Consider the following 27,387-nt stretch of genomic DNA (forward strand, 5'->3'; position numbering starts at 1 on the left):
CGGGTCGGGTACGGGTTGGGGGTATTACAAATGGTGAGTGCATACTAGTATGAATTATGATTTGATGGGAAATTAGACTTGCGATAAGTCTGTTTCCACCATTTTGCATGATGATTGTATTGTGTGACTATGTCTTGTATGATTTATATGTTATGTGATGTATGTGATTATAAGTGAATAAAACATAAGCTATATGATATAAGTTATATGATGTAAATATAAAAGATGATACAAAATATGAAATATAAGCTATTTGATTTCATGTCTATGTGAAATAAATTATATGAACTGTTATAAATGGTAAAGCTAGGTGAAGATGATATATGTGATACATGAGAATATGCTATGAGCAATATGATATGATCTATGTGAACATATGAGAAATGATATGAACTATATGTGCTACATGAGCTATGTGATATAAATAAGTGAATATGTGACAAATATAAATGATAATACCCATGTTATGTGTCCCAAAAGACCGCGTAGAAATGTAATCCTTTGAAACATATTCTAACACCCTCAGACCCGTACCCGACCCGAATACGAGTCTGAGGTGTCACATTGATTTTTCAAACTTTGACTCTCGACAAAATTCAAAGAAAATTTAAAACTTTTATTAAAGTAAAAGCGGTTTATTTACATAAATTGACCACAGTAACCAAAATCGATCAGAGCATATTTAACTCAATCAATTAGTGCATGCCAACAATATTCAAAATAACCAAACACATTTAAATCATCTATTTTCTTATATGAAATTTTGTAAGGGAGATGCTGACCTGTCTTGCTCTTCTTCGCTTCTGTTCTCGCTTTTGTAACCTACGTGTGAAACAATCACACGCTAAGTTTATGACTTAGTGAGGCATAAACAAACCGACTATAGCATATCATAACTAATTCCTATTATGCACATTTCATGTAATCATGATAAACCATAAAATACATACAAACATATATATATATATATACATATATATATATATATATATCATATATATACATATTGTTTCACAAAGAAATACCCATATCATCATTTAATTCTGGTAACATATTTTCTAACACAAAACATATAAAGCATATGTAATAAATTTCTCATTATCTCTTTAATAGTCTTATTTTCTTCTTTATCTTTTAGTCATATGTTCTTGTACCTATTCTTCTTAACCAAGCTATATACACATCATCATCATATCACATATATCATTTCACCATAAAGATTACAAACAAAGCACATAATATCATACAAGGTTCTTTTATATAATCTTCTTTATTAGCACATGTATACATGTGAGAACTATAGATATGTGAGTCTATAAAGATTGTGCACTAATGCTGTCACCACAGCTTGTATAAATGCACCGAAGTGCCACGTAGAATTGCACCTAAGTGCCGCGTAGAAATGCACCGAAGTGCCATATAAGATGTCCCTAAGGACCACGTAGAAAATTCCTTTAGATCCATATACATATTCCAAGGACCAAGTATGTGTCTCAAAAGACCTCATAGATGTTCCAAAGGATACATATATGTCCCGAAGGACCGCGTAGACCCTCGAATCTTAGCATGCCAACTATACCCCTAGCTCTCATGACACATATCATGGGCACTATCTTTTATATCCTTTTTCATATTCATGTAAACATATCACATATTCATATAAACTCATAGCTTCATTTACATATACATGTAATCACGTAGTTCATGTAAATTCTCATATCATTTCGTATTCATATATCTCATAGCATATAAAACACTTCTCATGTGTTCCTATAAACATGTCATGCATATCAGGCATGTTTACACAACTCATTTCTATATAACTTACATGGATCTATATTCTTTTTCATATACCCATATAATCATATAATATAATATTTCATATAACCTCATGTATCACATCACATAGATACATACTCAAGTAGTCATAGCTACATATCACTTAAATTATTCATATTTACATAATTCATGGTCATATAACTTCTATCACCAAGTCACTTATCTTATCTCCTATTCTCATATGTTCATATTTATCATATAACACATAAGATTTATTGCATATTTATATCGCATTCCTACATCACTAATTCATAATATAATTTATATTGTATCATCTATTTTATTATTTATTTCTTAGTATGCACTTACATTACATAACCTATATTATACTTATAAACATATATATATATTACTTCTATTATTTATTTTATATACAAAATTAATCTAATTACTTAATTCAATTCCATATAACTCCTATAATCTTCTCATATCACTCCATAGCTTTTATCATACAACTAATGTATCATAATTTTATTTAAGCATATGAATCTTTCCCATCTATCTTATCATATATGTTCATATTATCACTTAATTGATCATACTACTATGTACTTGGTCAACTCACCTTCTTATTATTTATGTAACCTTTTCCTTTGCTTACTTAGTTCATATCATTTCTCATACACTCACTTTTACCATATTCGCATATTATTAATTAAGTTATCTCATATCATGTATTCACGTAGTTATATTTCATTTCTATATATATCTCAAAGTTCTTATCTTTTATATTCATATAATTTATTATAATCTAAAATGGTTTATATCATCATAACATAGCATATATTCACGTCAACCATATAATACATATATACAATAACATGTCAACACATATAATTCATACACACATATATTTCTATTTATGAATTCATGCATTTTACTATTGGAAATAGACTTGTCGCAAGTCTTATTTCCATTTAACATCATAAACTACTAATATGCACTCACCTAGACCTTACTAAGTTTCAATCCACTTTTATGCTTTTCTTTCTTCCGATCGAATCTTAACTTGATAATCGTTCTGGAACTTGTTCGTGCTCGATATCTACATAATCATATATTTATACTATCAGTATCCAATTGATATACTATAATCTATCATTTCTTAGACCAAAAGAAAAGTCTATTTCTATTTCCCCTTTGAAGTGCATCGATACATTCTACAGTGCATCGATGCATTCTTTAACATGTGCATCGATGCACTACTCATGCATCGGTACAAAAATTACCTTCGATATTTTAAATCTTAAGGGGGTACATCGATGCACTCCTTATGCGTCGATGCACTAATTGCATTCGATGTTCATTTATTTGAGAGTGCATCGATACACATTGAAGATGCATCAATGCACACTACCCAGAATTACATTTTAAGCACGAAAATGTCTTATTTTGACCCCAAATTCTACTTATTAATCCCTCCTTATACCTTAAAATTATCTATACATATTTAAACCTTCTTATAATACTATAACACTTCACCATATCTTATAATTCATCATAATTCTTGAATCAAAGAATTTCATCAAATTTTCCATGTGTTCTAAATTCAATTCTATCCCTTCTAACTTCTTAATTAACCATTTGACAAGTCAAATCCATCTTTAGAACTTCAAAAACCTTTCTATAACAAAAGTTCATTTCTACACCCTTCATATAATTTCATTTTTAATTCTCTATTCTTGATGTTTAAAGCTTATATAAGCTTTCCTTAAGCTTATATAATACTCAAAGAATCAAAATCAACTTATAAATCCAAGAATTAAACAGCTGAAATTAAACTCACCTTTAACTGAGGCTTACGGGGAAAAGAGGAAGCTGAAGAAGAAGACTCTGGATAGATTTCCTCACTTCCCACGTTTTTATATTCCTTAAAAAGAGAGAATAAAAATCTTCTCTTAGAAAAGACCATAATACCCTTGTTACTTTCCAACTTTACTATTAAATCCATGAACTTTTAACTTATTTTGAAATCAAGCACATAGTTTTCAAAATTTGTAATTTAGTAACTGACCCTGAATTTCGGGATGTTACACATATATACGGTACTTCGGTACACTTATTTGGTCCACTAAAATATGTATATGGTCTTTAGGGGTGGTCCTTTGGGACATATGTGTTATATGTGGTCCTTCGGGATATTTCTATGTGGTCATTCGGGACAAATCCTATGTGCCCCTAGTGTGAATTATACGAGCTGTGGTGACATCATATGTGCACAACCTCTATGTACTCACATATCTTTAGTTCTCACATGTGTAAATGGGCTAATAAAGAGATAATATAAGTAAACTTGTTATGATATTATGTATGTTCCTTTGTGAAATGGTATATGTGTTATATGATGTGTATAAATGATAAGTACATGATCATATAAAAAAGGAATTAATGATAATAATATGATAATGCTAAGAATGAATATAATAATATATGTGCATATGTGTATTTGTTATATGAAAGGATATATGCTTGTGTATGATATGATAGAAGTAATTGTTAATGCATTGTTGTGATTTAGAGTTTCCATTATATGTTTATATGCCTCACTGAGTCATAGACTTAGCGTGTGAGTGTTTCAAACGTAGGTTTCGAGAAGATAGAGGAGCAATGAGGAGCAAGACATGCTAGCTTCTCATTTCCAATTATCGGATCAGAAAAGTCTTTTATTAATATGTATTTTGTTATATGAAAATGTAGTTGGCATGTAAGATAAAAGATTTTAATTGTATAAGCTCTGATAAGTTTTGTAAACTCTTTTATTGGAATAATATGAAGTTTTATTTAATATAAGTGAGAAATTTTCATTATTATGCACAAGTAAAGGTTTCAAAAAGTCAATGTGATACTTCAGACTCGTATCCAGGTCGGATACGGGTTGGGGGTGTTACAAAGCTCAAATGATCAACCAAATATTTGCTAAGAGGGGGTGAATTGACTTTTTTGAGATTAGAGAAAGGAGGAAAAAAAGATAGACAATTTTCACAATGATTTATAGTGGTTGGACTTCTCAAGCAAATCTACACCCACTACCTTAGCTTCTCACTAAGAATTTTCTAACAAATTCACTAATTTGTTATTTCTTTTTGCAGGATAAAGAGATAACCTTTACAATGAATAAAATGTAAACAATAAAAATCTCTCAAAAGGAAGGGTGTCTATAAGATTTATGCTAACAAAAACAAAACCTAAAGATATACAATTAAGCTCAAAACACAAATACTTACGAGAGAAAGGAAAATAAGAAAGAAAAGCTCTTCTCTTGTGTTTGGATGCTTAGATAGGTGTTGGTAACCTTCTTCTAGTGTCCTCAACTTGTTTTTATAAGTTGGAATGAGTTTGTGGTCGTTTTTAGCCGTTGGGATGTTTTGGAGACGTTGAAGATTAATTTTCTGCAAAATAAAACTACCAAGGATAAAGAGTACGTGTACTCCTTTCATGAGTATCAATACTTCTTTTGTAATATTTAAATATACTAGCCATTAAAGACCGTTGGGCTTGACCGATATTGATACTAAGCTCATGATATTGATACTACTATGTAAAGTAGTATCAATACCCATTTTGGTATAGGTATCTATTTTGCATTCTGGAATTTGAGCAATTTGGAAAACAATTGGTAGTATCGATACTTCTCTTACCTTTGGTATCGATGCTGTTCATATAGTATCGATACTGTAAGAAAAGTATCGGTACTACGTACCCTGAAAAATAATTTTATGCTCAAATTCTAGTTTAATGGACTTTGAATTATTTTTGAAAATTTTGAACAAATTCAATCAGGTCCAGAAACATTTTACCTTAATTTGTTATATCAAAATATTATAAAACATAGTTCAACAAACTTATATAAAAGTTTTATATTATTAATAGATATATGTATACACCTTAAAAATATTTTTAAATTTATCACTCATTTAAATAGTGTAATTCATGATATTAATAAGATGTTAACAAATAAAAAACCTTATACTGTATAAGATGAATTGATCGGAACCATCTAGAAAACTAATAAAGTTCTCTATAATTTGTTTATTAATTACTACAAGAGATGCAGCCAACAACATGACAAAGATTAAAATGTTACATTTGTATATTCTAAACTCAAAAATCTTATAATACAATAAATTTAACACAGCAAACAACTTACGAAACAAGTAGTTAAAAGTTATCTATCCCTCAAGTAAAAATTATTCCAAAAAAAAGAACATCATGACTTGTGGATTATTATTTCATAAGTGACTATAAAATTTCCACCAAAAATACATAAAATAGTTTACCTTATTGCTGCCTTAAAAACCCTATCACATAGTAGTAAACTAAACGCATAAGGGTATTTTTTACTCCTATAATATGCTCAATTTATCATTTTTGGTCGTATCGTATTTTCGCATCAATTTAACTCCCGAAATTACTCAATGTATCATTCTATACCCTACTCTTCACTTAAAATCCTAAATTGAGAGTTTTGAGTTAGAGATTAAGGTTTAGAGTTTAAAGGTTGTGGGATTATGGTTTAGCGTTTAGAGTTATTAATTTAAGATTTTAAGTTAGGGGTAGTATATAGAATGACGCAATTAAACAATTTTGAGAATTAAATTGACACGAAAATACAATAGGGGCGAAAATGATAATTTTTGGTAAAGTTAACCTAACACCTAAATTAAATATACTACTATTGTTATGTCTACTTAATTTGTCTTCTTTCTGACTGAGATTTGGGCCTTCAGTGGAGTTTTCATGACTACAGTGAACTCCTGCTTCTCCTCCAAGCTAATGGAATCTCCATCAACGGCTTTCCATTCAAATTTCCAAATAAAATTCGCCACGAAATACTCCAAATGCAGAAGTGCTAACCCAAGTGCAGGGCAAATCCTTCTTCCAACTCCAAATGGCATCATCTTAATCTCTCGACTCCCTGTGATATCAAACACTTGCTCATCGGAATCACCGGTTTTCAAGAACCTTTCCGGCTTAAACGCCATTGGATCTTCCCAAACATCGGGATCCCACCCCATATCCGCCACCATGAAATTGATCGTTCCGTCTTTCGGGACCTTGAAACCACCCAAGACGGTGTCTTCAGTCGCTCGATGAGGCAACACAAAGTGTCCCGGTGGGTGCCTTCTTAGTCCTTCCAATATCACCGCTTTCAAATATGCCATCTTCTGCAAATCATCTTCTTTGATCACTTCGTTATCCCCCGCAACGCTTTTGATTTCCAGCCATAATTTGTTTTGAATGTGTGGGTATTTCACCAAGTTCGCCATGATCCACTGCAGTGCGGTGGAGGTTGTATCGGTGCCGGCGTTGAGGAACTCCGAGGTTAACGTTACCATTTCGCCATCATTAAGCTTCCTTTTCTCCAATGGTAACTCTAAATCCAACAAAGTATCAACATAAGCCAAAACGTAATCATCACTCTCGTTGTTTTTCAACTCTTGTTTAGCTTTCTCTCTTGCTCTTATTAATGGAATCAGCACTTCTTCTTGCTCCTTACGTAACTGGGAAAGCTCCCGCCATTTATGTCGAAGCAAAACCTTGGTAACACTAGGGCAAAAGTTAAGTATATTGAACCTATCAAGGCTTAAAAGAATCTTCCGAGCGACAACCTCGATCGCTGCTATTTGCTCTTGGCTAAGCTTGTCTCCAAAACACATTAAAACCAGTAAACAAAACATGCCGTGTCGGAAATGAGACAAAACCTCAACGGATTCTCCGGTTTTCGCCTTTGTCGTTAAACTATGAAAAAGAATCTCCCAAACCCATTTACGTGCATGCGAGAATGACTTTATACGTGAGGGATGGAGGATTTCGGACGTCAAATTCCGCCGTATAATCCGCCATGTCGGGCCGTAAGCGCCGGAGCTGATGTTACGTTGGTTGCTATTCATGATCTGGTTGGTGGGAAGAGTTTTGGGGCGGTCTGAGAAGATGGAACCATTTTGGACTAAAGCCTGGTGAGCAAGGGAGCGGTCGAAGATGAAAATGGAGGGACGAGAACCGATGTGGAGAGTGACCATGGGACCGAGCTTCAAGTGGAGGGAGCGGAGAATGGGTTCGATTTGGAAGAATGATTTGGTGAGCCATATGATGTTGCCGATGAGAGGAAAAGTGGAAGGGCCCGGAGGCAGAGCTTTTGGAGGCTTTTCCGAAGGGGAAAAGAGATTGAACAAAGCTTTGAGAAGAGCAACAATGGCGGACGTGAGAAGGATGAGGAGCCAAGTTTCCATTGTTTTTGTTTACGAATCAAGTTAAGGAAGATGATGGTGTGAGAAATAAAAGCGTGGGATTTCGATTTATATAGGTTCGGCTTGGCCGGTCTTTTAATTTTTTATTTAATATTATTTTGAAAACCGAGAAATTTAACCAGATATTAGAATAATTTTTTTTATATATATAAAAACTCAGGGTAAAATCCTAATTTAGTATCTCAACTATCACTTTTGTTTTGTTTAGTCACCTTTTTTTTCTCAAAATAATACTTAATATTTAGTTTCGATTTCATTTTGGTCACCTATCGTTAAAAAAAGTAATGATGATACTGAGATATCACCATAAGATAATGTCACATCATTATTGAAAAACTAAAATAAAAGCCACCGCATCAGTAGTTCTGTTAATTTTTTACTAATGGATGACCAAAATGAAATCAACATGTAAAGCTAAATATGATTTTGAAAAAAAAATAGTTGGATGATCAAAACAAAACTGAAGTGATATTTGGAGTACTAAATGCGGAGTTTACCCAAAATATTGAACTACTCAACTCTCTTAAACAAATGATGTAATCATAATCATAAATATATGAGACATATATTTGAATGCTTATCATAATTAAATTAATAATAAAAATACATTAAATAAAATAGACATACTAAAATTTGATTTAAAAAAGAAAGTTAAAGGTGTGAGTATGAAAGTTATAGATTATCGAGAAGGATTTAAGTTTAACATTGGGGATTAGATGCAATTGACCGTAAAATTAAACATGTTTAATAAAATAAGATAGATATTATCATAAGCCGAATGATAGTAATTTAATATAAGCATCTAGAACAATGTTTGAAATGATTATTTAATTCCATTCATAATTTGGCCTGCCTGAGTCAATACAATCTTTAGGATCATAAATATTTGAAATCTCAATACCAAAACCAACCACTCTGAAAATTATGTTGGAGTATGCCAACAAATGGAAATACAAGGAAAACATATATGTTAGCATTGATTAAAATATATAAATAAATAGCAATACAATGCACGAACCTGGTAAAGGAATTGTTGTTATTTATTAAGGTCTCGGGTTCGAATATCGACAATGCCAGGAGTACGAACGATTAATGTCAAGTGGTTGAGAGTTATCTTTAAACAAATACTACATTACTTAGCTCAAATTACACAATATATATAAATAAAATAACTACAATATAATTATTATATCGTTATAAAATGAATTATCTTAAACTAAATCCGTTCATATACTACTCATAAAATTAAGTTAAACATCTATCATGAATTTCTCAATTAATGGATTTAAGATTCCTCTCCCCAACGAATCACTTTTCTCTTTTAACTTTTAAGAGATTAATATAATTTTACTTCAATCATTTCGTACTTCAACATATATATATATATATATATATATATATAATTATTATTTTTATTTTACAAACTCATATATTCTCTTATCGTTATAAATTCAGTCTTAAATCATACATAATAATACACGAGTCGCATACAAACACAAAAATAAATAATTTTAAACCATACATTATAGATTCGGCCATGAAGAATCTCAACAAGCTTGAATCAATTTGTATGTCGATAGTTGGTGTATAAATGCCGTAACAATCCATTTTAATTTCTTTTCACAAATTAGATCACCGTTTGTGTTTCGCTTCTAGATTACTAGTAAAAGTCACAATATAAAACAAAAATGTTACTATTCAAAATATAAATAAATAAATAAAATATTAATGATATAATTAATAGTATAAATAAATCGAGTTTTGAAGAAATTATATTTATATTCATGTTCAAATTGTGCTTACAAGTTTTTAGTATCACGTTCATGTTAGTTTATTTATTTTTGAAGTCGTTTGTACTCATTCATTTAATATTCGTAAATATGTTCGATTAACGTTTATGTTCATGTTCGTTTTATTTTCATAAACTTATTCGTTTAACATTCTACAACCAACACTTTCTCTTAATCTTTTAATCCTTTTATATGAAAGCAAAACAAAAAAAATGATAAAATTACATCACTAATCCCTTCACAGTTTAAACTCTAAAGTTTACATTATGTTCAATTTAGTTCCTATATTCACCAATATTTACAATATAAATATTAAAAGGAAAAGAAGAACCGAATAATCGAACTTATAAACGAGTCAGTAAATGAGTTTATAAACAAGTCGATAAACAAATTTAAAAACGAGTCGATAAACGAACTTGTAAACAAGCTTGTTTGTGAAGTGAATGAACAAAACAAACCTTTGTTTGTATTCATTCATTTATTAAATGAAGATAAAAAACTTTATTCATACTCATTTATTTAACTTAATAAACAAACATATACGAATGATTCACGAATAGTTCGTCAAATACTTTGTTCATTTACATCCCTAAGTTTATGTAATCACGATAACGGACGTTGTTCCCACATCGAATACAATCTTCCAAACATCGTATATTCAAAGTGAGGAAGCAAAATCCAATCGATGTTGCTCTCTCCGTGAGAAAGAATTTTGAGGAAAAAAATAAAAAATAATCATAATTTTTTATAGATAAAATAATGAATTAAAACTTAATATTTAAAAGTCAAAGCAAAGATAAATCAGGAAATAATATGAATACGAATACCATAAAAATCTCAATCACCTCTGATATCTACTTAAATTAAAAAATAAAATTTATTTAAAAACAAAAAGATTTCCATTTTATTATTTGTATCATCAAACACAAACAACATTCAAACGCCAAAACTTACATAATTATTGAAAAGCTGAAACATGATGATGAGGTGTGAAAATACACGAACAAGACACTAACACATGGATTGCTGGGTCCACAATTTAACTTTGCAAATGAAATCCATGGTAACTAGAAACATAAACTACTATCCATTTTGGATAACTCTTTAGGCTGCAAAAAAGATTGGGATCTTAGCAAAAGCATACCTCATGGCTCCTGATGATGCAGCAACCCACTGTCGGATTTTGCAACTCGCTTCAGCTTACGATCCGAAAACCAACTCTTTCAAAGTTCTTAGCGGTGATTCGTATCCGTGCACAACGGTGTCTCTCCATAGTGCCATTCCTGTTGGTAAAAGTAAAAAAAAAAACAAATTATATTTGTTTTCCCTTCTCCATCTTTATGTCTCTAGGTGATGTGTAAGGTAGCGCAATATGAGTTAGACGGGATGGAGGAGCAACCTAGCCATGAAATTAAACCAGCCGTTGCAGCAAAGAAGAATTCCCGGCTGATAGAATTGAAACTGGAACCACAAAACAATCAAGACATTTCATGATAAAAATTGCACCTATACATACTAAATCATATAGCCTCCTTACAAGTATAAGCATACGATGTTGGCATAACCATAGAAGAGAGTTGCCCAAGCAGAACCAGTGAACCTGCAAACTCAGTAATGCCATGAAAAATTAGGACAAACTCAAACCACAAAATGAATAACAATTGAGTCTGATGTCACTTATAATTCAGTCTGCTTAGTCTAATATTTTTTTGTTTCACTGCTGTGTGCACGAGGTCGGAATAATTTAAACGAACAAAACACTAAGGTTGAAAGAATGCATTACCACATAAAATCGCGAATAAATAGTGCACGTGGGATCATAAGTCCATTTCCAATCATAGCAAGCAACATTGAAATCGCTGATAGGCCTTTAATATTATCAGGGTTAAGAAAATTCGTCCACTGAAAAACGAAGCACAAATTTTAGTCAGCTATGCATGTGAATTAGCCAATTTTACTTTATCATAGCCTTTATATACAGAATTTCAAACACGAATTACCATTTGTGAAACTGGCATCCACATAAAAAGAAGAGTTGCCGTCCATCCGGAAATAGCTCCCACAAATTTGACACCTTTTTCCGAAAGTCTGCCCATATGTTTCTGCAAATCTCAGCAAGTGCAAGCATGGTTTTCAAAACCGGATCGGTTAGCGAACCGGCCATGCTACCGGTTCACTGGTTCAACCGGTCGGAAGAACCGGACGACGTCATAATTATTTAAAAAATTAAATAAAAATACCAAAAATATTTAATAAAAAATAATTTTTTATATCACAAATCATAACATATATAAGTTAAAAACCCTAAAATCAAGTAAAATAAAACGATTCAGATTAACTACAACATAATATTTAATGTAAAACATAATAAATAAAAAATATAATTATATAACTATAATTAAAAAATAAATTTGGGGCTAAAAAAATCATAACAAAATGATATTGTTTGGTTTAATTTTTTTTAAAAACAATCCCACATGGCTAATAAACATAAAAGAGCATCCCAAAAGTCTAAAGAGTAAAAATATGAGAACAAAACAATCTCACATGGCTAAGAAACATAGAAGAACATCCCAACTAACTTCTATAAATAATAGAGGTAATTTGACATTCAAAATCATGGAACATTTTGATGAGCATTGAGTGAATTATTCTTTCACTTCAATCAAGCTCGAATTTTATGCTTCAATTGAGCTTCTAAATTTTTTTTGAGTTCAAGCTTTTTTGAATTCAAGTTTCAATATTATATTTCGAGTTGAACTTGATAATTTTCAGCTCGTGAGTTTGAGACGAGTCGAGCTCAGCAATACTCGAGTTCGACTTGGCTCGTTTAATAAATGATGTCGTTTGGTTTAATTTCTTTTTAAAAAAAAAAACAAAATTGACGGTTTTTTCTGGTTTTCAGCTGATCCGGTTCGAACGGTTCAGCGGTTCCGGCCGGTTCACTAGTAGCGGTTCAACCGATGTAGATTGAACCGGACTAAGCAGCGGTTCCCGGTTGAACCGGTCGATCCGGTCCGGTTTTCAAGCAAGTTAAAAAGAAACTTTAATCAAATCACTCGAAACATAAAATTTAACGATGTCAGAGCAGCATATAGATCTTACCATAGTAACAGCTGCTACGGCTAGAAAAAATGCTACTGCCCCTGGCAAGATGCTATTGGGTATGTATGGGACAAACGTGGACCACATTATCTGTACCCAAATTGGTTCAAAAGATGGTGAGAGGCTTGAAATAAACACACACATATAGATTTGAATGAATGAACTATAAATATATCCAGTTTGAGTTTGTGTGAATGGGAACAGTTAAGTGCAAGCATAGAACAGCGGGACGAGTTTTACCTGGGGAAGCACGGAAAGTCCACCAACAGTAATAAAATCTTCCCAAAATTGCCAGATTGTAGTGTTGAGCATATCATAATAATTCAAAAAATTTAAAACGAGTCCAGAACCCACAACAACAGAAGTGGCCACGAAATAAGGGATAGGCATAGCTTCTGCCATTGCAAGCTGAGCAATCACCACATATGTCGATACCACTCCTAGTGCTTGCACCACAACTGCCTCCTTTTCCTTTTTCTTGGCAAAGTAAGAAAGCAATGAAAGGTTTCCCAACAAGCCGGTGCACATTCCCTGCATTTACAACACTCCCTTAGGTTCCACAAAACAACATTTCCATTCGGTCCATTTGCTAAAGTTCAAGAAATACATCAAAATTTCCATATAACGGTAATAAATTACTTCTCGGAAGGGACTGATAGGATCATCAAATAATGCCATTGCATGTGATGAGTCTATAAAGCAAATTACACTTTAAATTATTAGATTCTATAAGAAAACTCAGAACCAGTAAAATTAAGCTAAGTCAAGTGATCAATACAGGTTTTTGTACTGTTTCTTCAACTGAACGAAAGTGAAGAAAACCAAATACATGATTCAGCAACAAAACATAAACAATTTGGTATCTATTTTCTATTTACACATTGTTCCCCCACCACAAAGCAGAAAATAATGCTGAATGCGTTGTTTCATTGCTATCGTGAAACAAATTGAAGTCTATCGGCTAGTGTGGATTTTTACAAAACCAAAAGGAAACTAAATTTAGCTTATTTACTTCCACTACAATTGGTAAATTTGCAAGAAACCATCTCATATCATCGATGTGTTCTTTAACACTTAAATTTTGGATTCAAGCTATCATTGAAAAAGTACTAGGAAAACAACAATAAATAAACAAAAAACCATATAAATCATAAGTAATCCACAAAACTCTTACAGTGATTCTAGATTACCAGCCATGGTACCGCCAGAAGGGCAGTCTTATTCCCTATCAGAAGATTGCGAGCGTTGAGGATGATCTGAGGCAACTGAAGCAATAAAAATGGTATATTCGCCGCCCCAGAAAACGTAGATGTCAAGGAATCCCATTGCTCATAGCCTTTTTTACGCTTAAAATCCACTGATCCCTTTCAAAGTACAACAGCAGACACAGAAATAAGAATATGGTGAACACATTTTAACATAACTTGCACAAATTCAGCCCAGTTAAGTTAATCATTTAATCCCAAATCTCCTCCATTTCCTACTAAGATTTCCAAAACCTGGAATCCATGAAGTTGCAAGTAATCCACCACATTTAATTTTTGAAAACAGGATCTTAATGACTGTATTTTTCCTTGAAAACACAGATAAAAACAATAGTATTAAAGAAGAAGAAGAAGAAGAAGAAGAAGAAACCTTCAAATTTTAATCTTGGGCAGTGATAAACTGAAACACCACCTTACCGGTTAGTCTGCCATTTCCCCAAAGTCTACAGGTTCAATTTAATGCCTTATTTGATTGCTCAAAACTCAATGATAAAATAAATAAATAAATTGAAAAAAAAGAGAGTGAAAATGAACATTTGATTTGATTCTCGTGTGTAAAACCACACCCCCATAAACATAATCTTATTTATTATAATAAATGAAATGTCACTGTCGATAGAAAAGGAAATGGTTATAGAAGAATTGATTATCTACCTTGTGAAGCGGGCGAGGAACGTCGGATTCAAGAGCTCGAATAGGGACGACTCGGTGGCGGAGCGGGAGGAACGATTGCCGACTCAGGGGCAACTTGTTCTTACTCGAAGAGAAGCACTTAGATGTCAGTAAACGTGGAGGGAAACCGCAGTTTCGAGAACACAAAGAAAACTGGTCATTGGCAACAATGGAAGCCATCGGCAAAACCAAAGAATCAGCCATTGGAATCAAGAAAAGAAACTTTCTTTGGTTATACAGATTGAGCGTCTGTTTTGGAGGGATGATTGGGGTGGGGGAGGTTAGGGACTGGAGAGCTGACACGTGGAAAGTTTTAGAAGATGGTAGGATATTATTTCACTGAATCGGCGTGTGAAGATATTTTAATCTCACTTTCGCGGTATGAATCTCATTTATTAGTATTTTTTATTCCTAGCATCCGTTTTACATTCTATAATTATTTATGATTAGCATTTAAACTTATTTTCCTTAATCAAATTTATAATTTAAATTTTCTTTTAGCAAATGTATTATATCTTCTTTGTTATTTTCCTACTTTTACTTTGTTGTTATATTCGTCATATGATCTTAAAATAATATATCTCATCTTTTGTCGTTCGTACCATTAATTAATTTATAATTAATTTTTAAATAACCACTCATTTTGATATTTATATAAAAAAAATAAATATTTATTTTTTTTAAAAAAAACAAATATTTTAGTGATTAAAACTTGTCAAGGTAATTTTGTTAGCTATTAGTGGTTTATCACTTTTGATTTAATTGAAGAGTCAGGATCAAATAGAAGAAGGTCGTTAGTTGATGTCTTTGTAAAGAAGAATATGGGTCATGAGAAAGATGATGAAGGCATAGTTGAGGTTATAATGTCAACTTGTATTCCAGTATTCATAGTGGCATTTAGTATATGTGTTAGTCATATAAGGTCATCATAACTATTTATAGGTCTGTAGATTAGATAGATCCTATAGTTAAATTTTAAATTTCATTATGGCATATTACGGAAGAAGTATTATCTATGGGCTATAATTGATGGAGAGGTCTTGTTTGAAGACCCTAGCCGGTAAAGAGCTGGTAATTTTAACGAGTCCGATCTAGAAAAGGGTTTAAAGTTTTCGGGGACTTATCTTCGAAGGTATAACAAATTGTCCCCTTTTTAGACCATCTCCAGAGGTTATTATTCTCTTCTTGCTAATCCAAAATATATTCGCAACTATTCAAATCGTAATCACCACTAATCAAAATATTTTAAATATAAGATCACTATATGCATTCAAACTACTTGTTTACTATCATAATTACAGAAAAAAATCGTGGCATAATTTTCCTTTTTTGGATCTCAGTCAGTTGGTTAGACTCTGGTTACTTTTGCTGTGCATAATACATATAAATAAATATTCACTCGTCTTTACCATGTCTATGAACCATTCAAAATCACTGTTTCAATAACATTGCCTCCATTTCGTTCTTCCTCGCCGTGTTTTTTAGTTTCTCCAGCGCTACGAGTCCGATTTGCCGCACTCTCTCTCTTGACAAACCGACGCTGAAGAATTAACAAACATAAGAAAGTGGAACCACCTCAAAAACGAAATGAAATTTACATGAGAAATAGAACCAAAGGGAATCTGTTGAATGATAATGAGTTCAGCAAAATGAGTTGACAGACATAAATATCTGTAGATATGAACAAACTCACCGTTTACTGATGTCCTCCCATGTAAGACTCTCTTTACCGAGACCATGATAAAGTCGTATAATCTCCCTCTCTCGTTCTCCGAGCGTCATATCGATGAGCCTCTTCACTTCATCCTGCAAATTTAACATTCATCCATGTGTAGAAAGAACACGAATACAGCATCAAAAGTCTCATGCACAACCATGTAACTATATTTTTATTTGGGAAGTTCTTTGATTGGATTCAATCTAATTCGTGAAGCGGGTAGACAATACATAGAGGAAGATAGTGGCAATCGATACGATAAGTAATGAATATATGTCCACTTTAAGATCGATTTTCGATTCTACTAATCTACTAATAGTCAGCTCAGAAAGCTTAGCAGAGAGCTTTCGGAGTGAAACAAAGTTAAAACCGAGTCAAAAAGTTCTCATGATTGAGCTAAACGAACGGGAAAAAGGTGCAAATATTACTATTATGAGCCTTTCATTCGATAATTTTTCGTCACAATGCTTCCTTTATTTCTTCATTCTTTGAACTAAATTATTCATTTACCTTGAGTGTCCATTCATCTACTCCATGCCATGGATTGTTTTCTTCATGGTTATCTGCAATGTACTGAATAGATAAAACCGGAACTCGATTAATTGTAAATGACATGAAATAACCATCAAGGTATTCGAGATTCTGTTGAGTTGGTTCATATTAGCGGGAACTTACACTATGATGAGTCTCTCCTGGAAGACCGTTCAAAGACGGGAATGCATCGCGGTCGAGTGAGAACACCTTATTGACTGCCTGCATTAAAGAAATTATAGAGTGAGAATTGGAAAATGCAACTGCAATTGTTAACCGGAAAGTAACTTTCATACATCTAGTACCTCGGTAGCATTCCGAACTTTCTTCTGGGACATGTTCAGACTCTTGGAAATCCTCTGGAAGTATAATAGAATCAACTAATCAAGGTCCGTTGAGAGAATAAGTAAGCTTTAAATAGAGTAAGGTTCGGATGCAGATATTAAACATCGATTTTGAAGTATAATGGTCGGTCAGACTAACTATAATTCACTGACGCTTAACCCTTATGACAGTAATAGATGCCACTTACGTCGATAGTCGGCGCTATTCCTTTCTCTTGGAGTCTAGATTTTGCATTTCGGATTAATCCCAGTCGTTCATGCATATGTGTAGGCAACCTTAATGTTCTGGAGCTCTCAACTAATGCTCTTGATACACCCTGAGATAAAGTGTGAACCATGTTAGATCCTGTACAACCACGATAAGATAAAAAAAAAAGGTGTTCCAAAGTAATATGAAGTACGAAAACTAATTTTCTCGCACATATTCGTATTCGACACTCATGTCTGAGTCAAAGTAACATAGGACCTTTCACTTTTCTGAATGATAGTACTAAATTTCGAACTTTTGTCAAGTTGATAGTATATCGAGAAATAAATCAGTTGAACATTATGAAATCTATTTCTAATATCTACAATGTTTCTTCACAAACTCAGATGAACATTACCTGACGTATCCACCAGTAAACGTAAGTTGAAATTTTATATCCCTTTGACGAATCGAATTTTTCAATGCCACGCAATAGTCCAATCAAACCACCCTACACATAAATCAGAGAAAGGCGTTTACCATGCTGTAAAACAGAACAATTTGATATGGCATGTGGATATTTCAAAGGTTGTTGATCTAATGGATTACCTGAATAAGGTCAGGCATTTCAGCACCCATGTTATCGTATCTTTGAGCTATGGACATAACCAAACGAACATTGCTCATTGCCAGTTTGTCTCTTGCAAATGAACATTCAATTAATATTGAACGTAACTCGGCGCGGGAAATGTTCAAGGATGTTGCCAGCTGTTCATCAGACGGCTCACACCCGAGCCTCTCCTTCAATCTAGAATTTCATCACAACAATTAGAACTGAATTTCGAGACTGAATTACAACAATTCATCTAATTCACATCATACAAGATTACCTTAATCTCTGATCCTCCAAGGAAAGTCCAGCTTGGATTTTCTTCGACAATCGAACAACTTCGGCATGGCTGAGCAACTCTTCACTTACTACACCTTTCACATAACCCTTCAAACGGCTTCGAAGCAGCTCCGGACTGATTAATGATCTTAGCTCCTTAGCATTAGGTTGCATCATTGATTTATTTTGGCTCAGAATTTTCCTCCTAGTATTGAATCTCCGTTGCCGAGCTGACACCCCGGAACAAGTAACAAGTACTTTCTCATAAGCTTTTCTACTCGGTGATTCAGTCCTCTCGAACGAAAGAGTACATTGCTTTTCGAGCATAGACTTCTGAAGCAAAAGAAGAGCCTCCACAGAGTAGTCAAGATCATAGCTTCCTTCTTCGAAGTCATCGGATACCTCGAACCACGGCTCCGAAGTTGAAACAATGGAGGTGGTTTCCACATGCTCTTTAAGAGCTTTAATCGACCGACTACGCCGATCGGATGAAGGAAGGCTTTGGCTACAATTAGACGACTTCTTTGCAACTATAATACTTTTTGTGGGAGCAGTGGGATAAAATGGAGATCCACCATAATCACCGGCGTATGAGAACTTCTCAGAGATATCAGAATACGAAAATGAACTCAATAGCCTCTTGCCAGTGGTAAGTCCGATAACAGCGGCTGTTGCCATCATACAGCTTCTTCTCCGGTTGGCAAAATTACCATCACACAAATTTTAGCAATCTTTTCAGTTTCAAAAAAGTGAAAATTCAGTAGGCAACTAAGATCAACAAAATTGTTCTTTTGTATGCTAAATCTCCTTTATGATAATCTGCCTCAGAAATGGGTAAAAAATGTTAGGATTTTTCATCTAGATAAAAAACATATAAATGTGAAATTAAACTAAAAGAAGTACAGATATAATAACACAAAAACTAATTTATCCATTCTTCTTCTTCTTCTCTATATATAAAAAATTATAAAAGAAGTGCAAATATACGAAATTAAAATGAAATGAAGGGAAAAGCCAAGATGAACGCAAAGAAACTTCAAGAAAAAGATGAATAAAAAAGCTTACCTCAAAAAAACTGGGAAATTAAAGCTAAACGAAGAAGGAAATGCAAAGAAGACGTATGTTCCAATGTGGAAATTACGACATTTAGTAAAACTTGAAACCATTTAAATCTTAAATAAATATAAGGTAATATTTTTTTTAAATATTTTTAATTATTTAATAATAAAAAATTCATCTTTATATACGCGACAGTTGATGGTTAAACCCAAATCTTAAACAATAATAATAATTATTTAATCATAAAAAAAACATTTGGTTCGAAATATTATAACGTGATAAGAAGGGGATATTGGGGGAGAAAATCCATTGGCTATGAAACATAACAGATATGGATGGTCCTTTTGAGTGGCTCATGTGTCTTCTCAGTTTTGCTTCTATTTTCTTTATCAGATTTTCAATTAATTAATTATTTTTAGGATAAACTACATTGACGGTCACTGAAGTTTTAGAGTACTTTTACTTTAGTCATTAAACGTTTTAAAATTGTATTACAGTCATTATATTTTAATTTACTTTTATTTTAATTATCGTTAAAAGGAATAATATGATTGTATTTTCGATCGAAGAAACCATCAAATGATAATAAATACAATGATTGAAAAAGAGTGATAATTGTAAAATCTTTTAATATGCCACATCAACTTTCGTTAATAGTCTAATGATTGAATAATTAAAATGAAAAAAAAATTCACAGCAATAATTTTAATGAAAGTTTTTTGATTTTGATGATCAAAGTGAAAATAGCTTAAAACTTTTAATGATTATTAATATAGTTTATCCTTATATTTTTGGATAAACTATGTATTTAGCCACCATATTATTAATTTTTTTAAATTATGAATAACATTAGGCTTTTGTTCTATTTTAATCATGTAACATTAGAAATGATAATGTTATATTATTTTATGATGACACAATGACATTATCGTTAATATTTTAACTATTAATGATTAAAACAAAACTATAAATATAGGTGAATGATTAAATACGTAATTTAAAGATATTTTATTTATTTATTTATTTGAATGAGCGAGCACCAAACAAAACTAACTGCAAACCTGAGCGAAAATCGATGTGCTGTGGGTCCCACTTTCCACGTCGCCCCTTTTGGAAACAGTCTGTGTGCTTAACTCGTTATTTTCTATTTTATTTTTGTATTATTGGATTGTTTCCAGAGTAAATGACATACTTATTAATTTATCTCTCACTTTATTATTATTTTTATTATCTAATTATTATTTTTATAATTATATTTAATTTTATATTTTATTATTGATTTATTCTTTTATTATTAAAAGTTTAATGATAATATTGACATGATATTTTTATTATTTTTTCATTTTCTACATAATTATTTTTAATTAATTCTATTCATTTAATAAGATGATGACATGTGTTATCACCTTATTAGAAAGACAATTAAAATATTTTTATAAAATGGGGACCGTTGGAATTAGACCTTGATCATTTTAAAAAGAGGGATAGATGTTTAATTACTTAAGTTTGCTCGGAGACAGAGTCATGATACCAGCTCAAGAGGCACAAAGTATAATTAATCATAAAAAACGAGAGAAACAACATAAACTTAATCTTAGAAAATAAGAGGAAAATCAAAATAAATTAAAACTTAAAGGACTAATTTAATATTTACCCATGTATATTTTTAAATTTAAATGATGCATAACTTGGTCTCTTATTATGTTCCACCATAGATAATATAAGTGATTAAAATGTAATTTTTTTAAAAAAATAGTAGCAAAAAATGAGTAAAATTGAAGAAAGTGATTATTTAAATAGTTTACACCTTAATAAATGTTTATACTCACAGCTTAGCTAGAGGTCACTTTCTATATTTTTATTTTTATAATTTTATTTTCTTTCAATTTAGTCACAACAAAGAAAATGAAATCGTAAGTCTGTCGACTACTTTATTAAAGTCGGTTTCAATTATGGAAGACTAAGGTTACCGTAATATTCATTATATTTTCATAAAAACTTTTAGAGATCAATATTTTCTTTTTGTTCCTTTTACCATTTCCCCTTAATTTTGTTCTATTACACAATTCTAAGTAGAAAAATTATTTATTTCATCGTTTGCTTTTGTAATAATATTTAAAATTATTTTTTTAAAAAGTATAAGTTAAAATAAATATAGGGTTGAGTATAGAATACAAAATTTAAATATTCACAAGGGAATATAATAATTAACCTTTTTAAATACATAATTTAAAAATAATAAAATATAAATTCATTGACCCACTTTAATAAAAAAATATTATTCTTTTTAAAGATTCTAAATTCAATTTTTTTAAATAATGAGTATTTATATTTTTAGGGTGTGCGCACATTTTAAAAATGTAAAAGTAATCTGTTTAAATATAAATTCAAACCTTAGCTTTTAGTTTTGGTTTATTCGGTAAATAAATATTTATATTATATTTAATTTTTTTAAGATTGAATGTTATGTTTATTTAAAAAAAATATTCAATATATGAATGAAATGTTTTATTACTTTTAATTACTTTTTTGCTTTCTTTTAAAATTCTTAAATTTAGAATCAAATATTCAATTTTTCCTTCCTTTTCCATTTGTTGAAGAAGAGATTCATCCGCCATTGATGTTCTATTTTGAACTTTTTCACTTTGGGGGTCTATGCAATCTTCAAGGGTAAAGAATACAAATGGTCCATTGATTATGAAGTGATTCTTTATTGAGTCTTCTCTTATTAAAAGTTATAAAATGGTCACTCGATTATGCATATATTTCAATTTTGACATTTTTTATTAAAACATTAACAACATTCTTAACTGGACATTAACCTATTAACTAAAATATGATAAAATTATATTTTAATCATGTCTATTGCACCACCATTGCTTTCAAGTATTGTCTCGATAACATAATGTTTCAAGTACTAGCTCAATAAAATAATATAAATGGAGAGTCGATCAATAAAATATAACTCAAATTATTGTAGTATCAAATTTTATCATATCTCAGTCAACATGTTAACGTCCAACTCAGACAACCACTTATTTTCAACGGAAAATGACAAGTTTGAAACATATAAAGAGTTGGATGATCATTTTGTAACTTTTAATAATCGAGAGACTAACAAAGCAACACCCTATAGTCGGTGATCATTTTGTAACTTCTAATAGTCGAGGAACTCAATAAAATAGTATCCTATAATCAAGGATCATTTGTGTACTTTACCCAATCTTCATTTCCTCCTCAATAATTCCAGAATCATTGCAATCTTTAATTTTTTTTTCAACGGCTTTTTATGAGATATTCTCTTTGTTTGGTGATCCACATTTTTTTATATTAATATATAACGGTGTGTTTGTTTGCTGTAAAACCAATTACGGAATTGGTTTTCCCCGAAATCTCGTGTTTGTTTCATGTAATCCGTTTTTCGGAAAATGTTTTCCCGTGTTTGTTTCACGTAATTCGTTTTTCGAAAAATGTTTTCCGTGTTTGTTTCACGTAATTCGTTTTCCGGAACGTAATTCATTTTCCTAGTAACAGAATTTCCTTTGTGTTTTCTGTAAAATGACTTACGGATTCATTTTCCGTAAGTCATTTTCTAAACTTTTCACTTAAAAGAAAAAAATACTCAAAATAATTTTATTTTATGAATTTAATATTAATAAAATATTTTAATATCATTTTCATCAAAATATTAATTATTAAAATATTTAAAATATATTTATTAATATTTATAATAATATAATATTATATTTTTAGTTTAATAATATAATAAATTATATTATAATAATATAAGATATTATATTTTTTTATTTTAATAATATATAATAATTTTTTATATATTTAATAATGAATAATATTATTTATATATTTAAATAATATTTTAGTAAAGATATTTAAAATATACTAATTAATATTTTTAAAATATAATATAACACTATTACTTTAATAAATAATTAATATAATTTATAATATTTTATTTCACTAAAATATACCAATATTAATATTTTTATTAAAAAAATTATAAAAAAAATATGTAATAATAAATAAATCATTTTAATATTTTAAAATAATAATATTAAGTTTTATGAGAAATAATATTATTTATTATATTTAATATTTGTAATAAATAATTTTTAAAAAACTCTTCAACTAGTGGAAAAAAGGTTTTCCAGACATCATAAAACGTTTTCCATGGATGTTCATTTTCCAGTAATTCATTTTCCAGAAAATGAATTACAGGCAAACAAACAGACCCTAAATATCATATAATTATCGCATATGAAGATGTTCTAAGAAATAACATAATTAAAAAAATAAATTAAATGTTTTTTTAAATTAAATAATTTTTGAGTTCTCTTATATTGTTGTCTATATAAAGAGATTTTACGCATAACTATGTATTTATTTATTTATTTATACATACATTGCATTGCATTGTATCTTTATTTTTAATTTTTTTGACTGCCGGAGGTCTTTCATGGAAGCTGCTCTCAATCCATGCGTTGGGGGCAGCCTACTACCCTACCTCCCCTTACCCCCATTACATATGAAAATAGAGTTTTGTTGTTGTCGTCGTGAGTTCTCTTATATATATAAATTTGTAAGTTACATAAATTTAATATGAGATATTTATTCAAATGGTTCTCTATCGTAATCACTCCAAGTAATATTTGATGAAAATGTTGAATTGAAATAGTTAGTAGTTAAAATCGAATGGTAAAAGGAATCAACGGGGATTGATTCGAAACCTAAAAGAACCTTTAAACTTTTTAATTTTCTCTAAAAATTGTCACCTATTACAAAAAGGCCCCCCACATTACAAAATTTACAAGTAACTGATTGGTTCGAATTTTAAATTGGTTTTATTAATCAAATGTCAATCTATTTACATGATAATTACAATAGTATTCTTGTATGTTTTGAATTTATCATATTTAGATTACATGGACACGAATATTTTAGAGGGTAAAGTACACAAATGGTCTCTCAACTATAAAACATTACTTTGTTGAGTCTCCAAAATATTGAAAGTTGTTAAATGATCCCGCGGCTATATGACATTACTTTGTGGAGTCTTTCTATTATTAAAAGTTACAAAATGGTCACCCGACTTTTCATTATGTTCGAAACTCATCCTTTTCGGTTAAAAAATTAACAGTTGTTCGAGCTGGACGTTAATATTCTGACTAGGACATGATAGTCGTTTGAGATTATGAGATCAAATTTTATCATATCTCAGCCAACATGTTAGCGTCCAGGTCAGACTGTCGTTAATTTTTTAACAAAAAATGACAAGTTTGGAATATATGAATAGTTGGGTGACCATTTTATAACTTTTAATAGTTGAGGGACTCAACAAAGCAACACCTTATAGCCGGGGGGGCTATTTTGTAATTTTTAATAGTCGGGGGACTTTACAAAGTAGTACCCTATAATGAAGGGACCATTTGTGTACTTTACCCAATTTAAAAGATGAAAAGAATATGATAATGTAGATCTTTTTTAACAGTAAAAAACTTGTCCTATATAATTACTTGTGATTTGCTTTTCCCAGAACAAAAGAAGGAATTTGTAGCTAGTCTGGGTTGGTTGTTTACATACATAAATAAAAATGGCATATTTATTTGATTTTGGCATTATAGGCACGAAGGCTGTGGATTCCTATAGCGCACATTGATTTCTGGTGCAGCTGCCTAGGGAATTTGGCTGTATACGTTCTCAGAGTCAATCGCATGTGCACTCCATACATTTACAACTTAAACAATGATTTTCATGTGGTTGCTCATCTTTTTCCCCCTTTCATCTTGTGTTTGGATGGAAAGATAATGGACTGAGAAAATGAGACCTAACATTTACCAAGATCGAACATATTTATATTTGTTCATTGATAGAAAAAACACAAAATTTATATAATATATCAACAAATGTTTAAAAAAAACACTTGAAAGCATGTAATGTTTTGAGGTGAAAGGGGCTAATCCGCGGGTGAAAGTGAAGCACCATTGCTGCATTCATTGTGTCTCTTTGATGGAGCTGAAGGAGGAATGGGAGCACCTTTGGTCATAAGCCTACCTGTCCAACCATTCTTCAAAGAAGCATTGGTGTATTCATCTCTGTGTTGGCTTAAATCACGAATACCTTTTGAAGCTCCAGGAAGAAGAAGAAAGAGTGAGAGAAACAATACAATAATCTGTCTGCTAGACATTGAAACTGTTATGGAATCACGATGTCTTTTTGGATTTTTATAATAAAAATACAAGTCAATGGAGATTAGGGAATTAAGAGACACATGGTAACATTAATGGGGGAGAATCGGTTTGGATTCTTATTTTTTTAATTTCAAAATTTGAACGAAAATATCTTAATATTTCGTCATCGTAGGTAACACATCTTCTAACTCTTTTTTATTTTCATTTACATAAATTCATATCTTAGATACAATTAAAATTTGACATATTTAAGTGCAATTTTCACCCAGAAATGAAATGTAATCTTTTATTATCTGTTTAATGCCTTAAAATCATTTTTTCCATAATCAAATAACATCTAAATACGCATTAAGTAAGAATTACTTATTAAACACATAAGATAAGAATTACTTATTAAACACATAAGACGATCGAGTAATGGAGTAACTGACTGTCTGGTACGATTGAGTCATAGGACTCTGATTGGGGAAATGGCATTTTCAACACCCCCATCTTGTGTTGTTGAAATGCTGCAAATGAATCGATTATCTATAGCTTAATAAAAAAGAGAGTAAATGCATTAAATATAAGGGATCGCTCTTTTTTGATTACATCAACTATCACCATGGAAGGTGTATGGAACCATGCAGATTTCTTCGAAAGGTTTACTACGGCTCATCTTAGCCGCCAAAGTATCAGCAACACCATTTTGAATTTTACTAATCAATCTAAATTGAACTTTTCAATCTTCATGGATGGGCCTATCGATCATAGAGAATTTACTAATTATTTTTACTATCTCGACGTTGTCCACCTCTACTTCAAGTTTCCAGATATTGAGTTTCAAGCATGAAACACAATTTCATAGATGGCCCATAGATCAGCAAGAAGAACCAAGCAACTTCCCACACTCTTTTGTAAAATGGAATATCCAGTTTTCATGTTCATCTCTTTAAAGACCGCCCGCCGATGCAACTTGGTTGGTTTCGCATATTGCCCCATCTGAGTTCACGCTTATCCACCCAGCTCCTGGCCGTGTCCACTTTAGACAAGTTTAGCCTGAGGGGGATGGACAACAACAATTTTTTGCACATATTGACGAGGGAGAACAACATTCAAATAACTTCGATTTCAACCTCCTGCTTGAGTGCTTGTGTTACCATGGCTGCCAATTTAGTTGGTTTTGGTAAGAAGTTACCGTTACATTCGATTGCTAAAGGTCCTTCATTTTCCGGCCAAATATCCTATCAGAAGTCAACAGTTTGGCTATCACGGATATTCCAAATGATGTTATCCCTTATCGTTGATAATACCCTTCCACAATGGAGACTAGTTTTTAGTGTTCAAAGATGTTGGCACTGTACCACTCCAATAATATTTAGCTTTCAAGATTTGGATCCATAATTTATCACTGTCCGTAACAAATTGGAATCTGATCTTCATTAGGAATACATCATTTTGAACGTTTAGATTTTTCATTCTGATTGTTGCGATATTAGCTGGCCGTTGGAGGTTGTTAGCAAGCTGTTAGCTTGTTGATTATGTTAAGCCCAACT

The 27,387-nt window shown here is 31.3% G+C and overlaps 3 protein-coding genes across 3 annotated transcripts; all 3 read right to left on the reverse strand.

Moving 5' to 3' along the window:
• Nucleotides 1–6,527: 6,527 nt before the first annotated feature.
• LOC120116134 (cytochrome P450 89A2-like) lies at nt 6,528–8,088 on the reverse strand. Its single transcript, XM_039136686.1, has one exon. It carries the CDS (start codon nt 8,067–8,069, stop codon nt 6,528–6,530), a length of 1,542 nt encoding a protein of 513 aa, XP_038992617.1. The 5' UTR covers nt 8,070–8,088.
• A 2,832-nt stretch (nt 8,089–10,920) lies between these two features.
• LOC120116136 (maltose excess protein 1, chloroplastic-like) lies at nt 10,921–15,161 on the reverse strand. The gene is made up of 9 exons (XM_039136688.1): nt 14,902–15,161; nt 14,173–14,346; nt 13,223–13,513; nt 12,983–13,072; nt 11,878–11,979; nt 11,661–11,779; nt 11,415–11,477; nt 11,277–11,338; nt 10,921–11,160 (listed from the first exon to the last, which is right to left on the reverse strand). Exons 1-9 carry the CDS (start codon nt 15,121–15,123, stop codon nt 11,078–11,080), a joined length of 1,206 nt encoding a protein of 401 aa, XP_038992619.1. The 5' UTR covers nt 15,124–15,161; the 3' UTR covers nt 10,921–11,077.
• Nucleotides 15,162–16,253: 1,092 nt separating this feature from the next.
• On the reverse strand, nt 16,254–19,717 carry LOC120116138 (RNA polymerase sigma factor sigA-like). Its single transcript, XM_039136689.1, has 10 exons — nt 19,653–19,717; nt 18,589–19,406; nt 18,308–18,506; nt 18,117–18,209; nt 17,700–17,828; nt 17,473–17,526; nt 17,312–17,389; nt 17,147–17,209; nt 16,613–16,725; nt 16,254–16,459 (listed from the first exon to the last, which is right to left on the reverse strand). The coding sequence occupies exons 2-10, from the start codon at nt 19,266–19,268 to the stop codon at nt 16,351–16,353; spliced, it is 1,518 nt and encodes a 505-aa protein (XP_038992620.1). The 5' UTR covers nt 19,269–19,406; nt 19,653–19,717; the 3' UTR covers nt 16,254–16,350.
• Nucleotides 19,718–27,387: the final 7,670 nt, after the last annotated feature.

The sequence above is a fragment of the Hibiscus syriacus genome, unplaced genomic scaffold (assembly GCF_006381635.1).
Source record: "Hibiscus syriacus cultivar Baekdansim isolate YM2019G1 unplaced genomic scaffold, ASM638163v2 tig00110283_pilon, whole genome shotgun sequence".
In the NCBI taxonomy this organism is placed as follows: Eukaryota; Viridiplantae; Streptophyta; class Magnoliopsida; order Malvales; family Malvaceae; genus Hibiscus; species Hibiscus syriacus.